The 7152-nt window shown below is 39.8% G+C and overlaps 1 protein-coding gene across 1 annotated transcript; it reads left to right on the top strand.

Annotated features, from left to right (window-relative positions):
- The first annotated feature begins 946 nt into the window (after window positions 1-946).
- On the top strand, window positions 947-5828 carry LOC117575898 (uncharacterized). Its single transcript, XM_052006511.1, has 6 exons — window positions 947-1174; window positions 1233-1967; window positions 2069-2302; window positions 2970-3414; window positions 3466-4500; window positions 4668-5828. The coding sequence occupies exons 1-6, from the start codon at window positions 962-964 to the stop codon at window positions 5798-5800; spliced, it is 3795 nt and encodes a 1264-aa protein (XP_051862471.1). The 5' UTR covers window positions 947-961; the 3' UTR covers window positions 5801-5828.
- Window positions 5829-7152: the final 1324 nt, after the last annotated feature.

Raw genomic sequence — 7152 nt, forward strand, 5'->3', positions numbered from 1 at the left:
TTCCTAAAAATTATGGGAACTGGATGAAAATATGACAATAAAAATGAGGAGAATCAGGATAGTTTTAATAAAATTCTCCAAATATTGTACAGCTGCTGTACAAATTCTATACATATGTTTCAATATAACCGATTTCGTGCGCTCACCTTGTGACTATCAGAAAAACATAGAGAATCCACTGAATTGAAAAATCAGTTTTTTTTACAGCTTTTTTTTTAATTTTTCAGCTTTTTTGCATCGTTCTTCCCGTCAAAAACAGCTTTTTTTCTCAACAAACTTTGGCAACACTGATCAGCACCTAGCGTTTTGGAGCCATTCAAGGCTGCAGAAATACTGAATAGATTTGTCCATTCAAATTTGAATAACAAGAGTTTAACGACTGTTTAATATGTCAAAAACTACTGCTAAATATTAAATATTCACTGATTATTTAAATTAAGACTAAAAATAAAAACATACATAAATTACTCTTGTTATATTATGCTTATGAATATGCATTATACGACTTATTATGAAAAACCCATGTTATTAAATTAAATTTATTAAAAAAGACGCTCTGCCGGTAGCAAAGTGCAAATAGGGAAGCACACACTTTTTTTTATTCATTTTGTAAAAATATTCATACTTTGATGGTTATCGGTGCCATTATAAAATGTTATTAAATCTTTAATTTTGCGCGTAAAATTGTAGTGTCGCGATTATTACGTAGTATAATCGATTAATGATTCAATTAATCGAAACCCATTTTTTGATACAATTAAATCGCTAATTGAAACAAATTAATCGATTAATATGTATCATATGATTAATCGTGCGATCACTAGTTATATTGCTATTCGCTATCACAGCGAACCAGTTTAGTTTTGGCTAATTTTTGCTAATCAGATTCCACTCGGGGCTTTAAAAAGAGGCGCCTGGTCAAGAGCTTCGCACTTTTCGATTGGATGCCAAACTAGCAGGAATGAGTATCAGATTCAACGTCAATGGATTTCCGTACGAGGTCCAACCGGCGGACTACGTCGTGGACATCACACTCAACACTTTTCTTCGAGAACATCTCCACCTGACTGCCACCAAGTACATGTGTCTGGAAGGCGGTTGTGGCTCCTGTGTCTGTGTAATCCAGCGTCGTCATCCCGTAACTGGCGAATTAAAAACCCACGCCGTCAACTCAGTAAGCAGCGAGTAATAAAGTGAAATGCAATGTATTTTAAGCAATCCCTTCTCTATAGTGCTTGATGTTGCTCAACACCTGCAATGATGTTGACATTATCACAGACGAGGGATTGGGTAACAAAAGCAGCGGCTATCATCCCATACAGAAACGTCTGGCAAAGCTCAATGGCACTCAGTGTGGCTACTGTTCGCCAGGATTCGTAATGAACATATACGGACTCCTCGAAGGTAAGGGAGGCGTGGTCACCATGTCCGAAGTGGAGGATGCTTTTGGCGGAAACATCTGTCGCTGCACCGGCTATCGACCTATATTAGATGCCATGAAGTCCTTTGCCGTGGATAGCACCATTGAGGTGCCAGCAGAATGTATGGACATCGAGGATTCCTTCAAGTTGCTGTGTCCACGAACTGGTCAATGCTCAAGTGGAAGCTGCTCCCGGAAGATGCTTCCATGCCAAGACAATTGTCAATGGTATTGGCCCAAGTCGTTAACAGAGTTGTTCGCTTCCTTAGATCAAGTTCCCGCAGGAGAAGAGTATATTCTGGTGGGAGGAAACACAGCTCATGGTGTCTACAGAAGACCGAAGAGTATTCGGCACTACATCGATATCAATGAGGTGCCGGAGCTGAAGCAGCACAGCATTGAGTCTGATCATCTGCTACTGGGAGCCAACATGTCGCTGACAGATGCGATGCAGCTCTTCCAACAGGCCACAAGTCGCGCCGGTTTCGAATATTGTACTCAGTTATGGCAACACTTCAACCTGATCGCGAATGTGCCAGTCCGAAATGTGAGTGCTGGCTACAAATCCACTACTGACTGATCGAGATTGCAGTGTGAAAGTGAAAGTAAGTAAACAAAGAGATTATGCTCTAAACCCTGTATTCACAGAACGGAACTCTGGCTGGCAACATTTCTATAAAGAAGCAACATCCAGAATTTCCCTCGGATGTTTTTATCACGTTTGAGAGTCTTGATGCCCAAGTCCTAGTGCATGACAACGCACATACCCAGAGAGTAATGACCCTATTGGATTATCTTCAAGATCGCACTCCCAAATTGGTTATTGGTGCATTTATAATGCGAGCGTATCCCAAAGACAAATACCTTTTCAACTCATACAAGGTTAGTTCACCATGTCTTTGGAATTCATTATACCCGCTACCCATAGAGTAGAAGGGTATTATAACTTTGTGCCGGCAGGAAACAGGTAGAAGGAGGCTTCTTCGACCCCATAAAGTATATATATTCATGATCAGCGTGAACAGCCGAGACGATCTAGCCATGCCCGTCTGTGTGTCTGTCCGTCCGTCCGTATGAACACCTAGATCTCAGAGACTATAAGAGATAGATCTATAAATTTGTCGATAGCATTTGTTATGTTTGCACGCAGATCAAGTTTCAAATTTTTGCCACGCCCACTTCCGCCCCCGCAAATCAAAAAAATCGAATAACAAGCGTAATTTTAAAGCTAGAGTTGCAAATTTTGGTATATATAATAATAACTATAGTAGTTATGATTCCTGAAAATTTAGTTGCGATTAGATAAAAATTTGTGGAAGTTATTAAAGAAATACCTTTGTATGGGTAAAAACACCTACCTTCTAGGGGTCTTAGTTGCTTTGTATATTTACTTTGTATATTTTTAGTATTTTTGTAGTATATTTGGTATATTTTGAGAATAATACCGCAAAATATATTTCTTTTATTCAAAATGGGTAGCGGGTATCTCAGTCGACCACACTCGACTGTAGCTTTCTTACTTGTTCTAATATACTTTCCTGCTTGATAGATTCTTCCCCGAGCCCAGAATGTTCATGCCTATATCAATGGAGGATTTCTAATTGAATGGCAAAATATTCAAAGTCGCATAGTCGGATCGGCTCGTATCTGCTTCGGAAATATTCATCCAGGCTTCGTACACGCTAAAAATGTAGAACAGTTCCTGGTGGGTCGTGATCTCTACGACAATGGCACTGTGGTGCAAGCCTTCGAACAACTTCTGACGATTTTGCAGCCAGTTGCAATGCCACCAGAAGCATCTCCTGAATACCGCCAGAAACTGGCCTGCTCTCTGTTTTATAAATTTCTCTTAGGGTCTGCCCCTAAAGAGTTGGTTCGGGAGCGTCTTCAAAGTGGAGGACAACTACTTGAACGTCCACTCTCCTCGGGCAAACAATCGTTTGAGACTATTCCCAAGAAATACCCGGTGGGGCAGGTGGTTCAGAAACTTGAAGGTAAGTCTTAAATTCCTGAATGTCTAAGGAACTCATCAATCTTCTTTTTAGGTCTCATTCAATGTTCCGGGGAAGCCATGTATGTGAATGATCTGCTAACCAAGTCGAATGCTGTTTACTGTGCCTTCGTCACTGCAAAGAGAGTTGGAGCTACAATAGAAGGCATTGATACCAAGGCTGCCTTTCAGTGCAAGGGTGTAGTGGCGTTTTACTCACTGAAAGATATTCCTGGAGACAACAACTTTAACAACACAACGCTATTTACAGTAGAGCCAGAGGAAATATTTTGCGCTGGCCTTGTCAAATACTACGATCAGCCCCTTGGAGTCATTGCTGCAACCAGTCATGATATTGCGATTTATGCAGCTTCATTGGTACAAGTCACTTATGTCAACGATCAAGTAAAGATCTACACATGTATGAATGCTGTGCTTGCAGAGAAGAAGGAGGATCGCATGTTTACAAACTCCATAAAGATAGAGGAAGTATCTCAACTTATGCCAGAAGCTGGCGACATTACAGGCAAGGGAATCTTACAGTTGGACTCCCAGTACTATTTTACTATTGAGCCTCAGACCACCATAGTTGTGCCTGTAGAGGAAGTGCTTCGTGTGTATTGTGCCACACATTGGATGGATGTAACTCAGGCTAGCATTTCACGCATGCTTAAGATAGAAACCAATAAGGTGCAATTGGAAGTCAAACGCGTGGGAGGCAGTTATGGTGGAAAGCTAACCCGGTCTAATCAGGTGGCATGTGCTTGTTCACTTGTTGCTTTCAAGCTGAATCGACCAGCTCGGTTTGTGCAAACAATCGAATCTATGATGGAATCGAATGGCAAGCGATGGGCTTGTAGATCGGACTATGAGTTTCAGGTGCGTGCCAATGGATCCATTCGACGATTAACGAATAACTACTACGAGGATGCGGGATGTACTCTCAATGAAAATGTCGTATTCAATTTGGCACGAAGAGCTATTAGAAATGTCTACAATTTAACTGATGCAAACTTTTATTCAAAAGGAACGGCTATTAGAACAGACGCTGCAAGTAATTCCTGGTTTCGTGCACCAGGCACGGCAGAGTGTAAGTTCACTTAAGATTATTTATTTATTGTCGTGTTTAATTATTATACAGAAATAATATAATAACTAAAAGAAGGGAGTGCAAACTACTAAGGCCATCTACTCCAATTTTACTTAACAATGAAAATTAATACTATTATAATTTTTTAAACTATCTCTTTCAAATAGCCATCGCAATGACCGAGACTGCAATAGAGCACATTGCGTTTGCTGCCAAATTAGATCCAGCTGACGTTCGTCTGGTGAATCTTCGGCCGGATAATGAAATGCAGCAACTACTTCCTCGATTCCTGGCATCCACGGAATATCGAAAGCGACGAACTGAAATCAACTTGTTCAATGCACAGAATCGATGGCGCAAACGAGGATTGGGATTATCAGTAATGGAGTTCCCTCTGAATGTGAGGATTGCTTGGTGCTATCCAGCAACTGTTGCCATCTATCATGCGGATGGATCTGTGGTAATTTCACATGGAGGTATTGAGGTGGGACAGGGATTAAATACAAAGGTGGCACAGCTTACTGCCTTTATTCTCGGAGTGCCACTGGATCATGTGCGTGTCGAAGCTAGCAACACAATATCAGGTGCCAATTCCTTTATGACAGCTAACTCAATGACCAGTGATTGTGTTGGACGAGCTGTTCGTAAAGCATGCGATACCCTCAATAAGCGTCTACAACCAGTGAAGGAGACGTTGGGAGCCCAAGCCAAATGGGAGGAGGTAGTGGAGGCTGCATTTTCACAATCGATCAGTCTGATTGCAACCGAGTCATACGAACAGGGGGATCAACCTAATTATACCGTGTTCGGTTTGAGTCTCAGTGAACTGGAACTGGATATTTTGACTGGCAATCATTTGATTCGACGCGTGGACATTTTAGAAGATGCAGGCGAGAGTCTCAGTCCCAGCATTGATGTTGGTCAGGTTGAAGGAGCCTTTGTCATGGGATTAGGCTACTATCTCACGGAACATTTAGTTTACGACCGTCAGACAGGGCGCATTCTGACAAATCGTACATGGAACTATCATCCTCCAGGTGCTAAAGATATACCTATCGATTTTCGCATTGAATTGTTGCAGAAGAGTCCTAATTCTGTTGGATTTCTGCGTTCGAAGGCAATTGGAGAACCACCTTTCTGCTTAGCTGTCGGAGTTCTCTTTGCTATGCAGCATGCTATACAATCTGCGAGGGAAGATGCTGGGCTTCCCAGGGAATGGGTTCGTCTTGGAGCACCAACAACACCAGAAACAGTTGTACTTTCCGCAGGGAGCGAAGTTTCCCAATTTGCGCTGAAATAGAAATCGAAATATTTTTACACGCCTTATAAGACATATATTCAATATATGATATTAGTTCATATCACGATGAATAATGCAATTCATTATCCATTTTTTAATAATTTTTTTAAACAAAAATTTTCTCTTTACTTAAATTTTATACCCGCTACGCATAGGGTAGAAGGGTATTATAACTTTGTGCCGGCAGGAAGTGTATGTAAAAGGTAGAAGGAGGCATCTACTACCCTATAAAGTACTACCCATATAGTATTCTTAATTAGCGTCAACAGCTGAGACGATCTATCTGTCTGTCCGTATGAAACACTGAATATCAGAGACTATATGAGATAGATCAACCAAAAAATTTAATATGTATTATTTTGGTATATTTTGCGTATATTACCGCAATATTTTGGTTTTATTCAAAATGGGTAGCGGGTATCACACAGTCGAGCACAGTCGAATGTGGCTTTCTTGTTCATTCATTAAATAAAACGAAGGTCAAATGCATAACAACAAAATCATTTAAGATTGAATTTGTTAATGGTTCATAAAATTTTCTTTTACGTTGGCCGATTTTAACTTTTACCAATAATATTATAAGTTCTTAATATTTGTAACAATTTTGTTAATATATTATTAAATAATTTATATTTTCAAAATAAACGGGTATGCATAGACAAGTAAGCTAAAAAAAACAAGAAAGCCAACTTCGAGTGTGCTCGACTATTAGATACCTTCAATCCACTGCTTATTACTAGTATCATGAAGTTATAGCACCCCTTCACAATGAGAAACTGGTGTTATCATCATTAACACAATCCTAATAATATTTTGTATTTCTTTCTATACACCCCACGACACAGTAATTACAGTTAATGGAAAAATACGCACCAAAACTTAACGACAACATACGAAACTAGTCGATATTTGATGAATCAATGTTTTCAGTACTCCAAGAAAAAAAGCGAGGAGAGCAAAGCTTTTTACCGATTTGTTTGGAAACGAAACCAAAACAAAATTGTATAAACATAAACAATAAAACAACAACTCGCACATGTCGCGATAAGCCGGCTTCAGGTTTGAGATATTGTGTGGATGTAAAACAAAATAGAGAGAGTGACAAAAAGAATGAGAGAGAGAAAAAGCTAACGAAAGATAGTAAGAGGAGGAGAGAGAATAAGAACTTAGACGAGAGCGAATGTTCAAATGTGAATATAATGACTTAATGGAGAATACGACAAATATAGAACTCTTAACGAGAGAACATTGAGTCTCTCTGTCACTTGAACTTGACGAAAAATTAGACACATTTTGAGTATGAGTATTAATCGAAGTGGTCTCGCCATATAAAAGCACAAGCTCGTGTACCG

The sequence above is a fragment of the Drosophila albomicans genome, chromosome 2R (assembly GCF_009650485.2).
Source record: "Drosophila albomicans strain 15112-1751.03 chromosome 2R, ASM965048v2, whole genome shotgun sequence".
Taxonomy (NCBI): domain Eukaryota; kingdom Metazoa; phylum Arthropoda; class Insecta; order Diptera; family Drosophilidae; genus Drosophila; species Drosophila albomicans.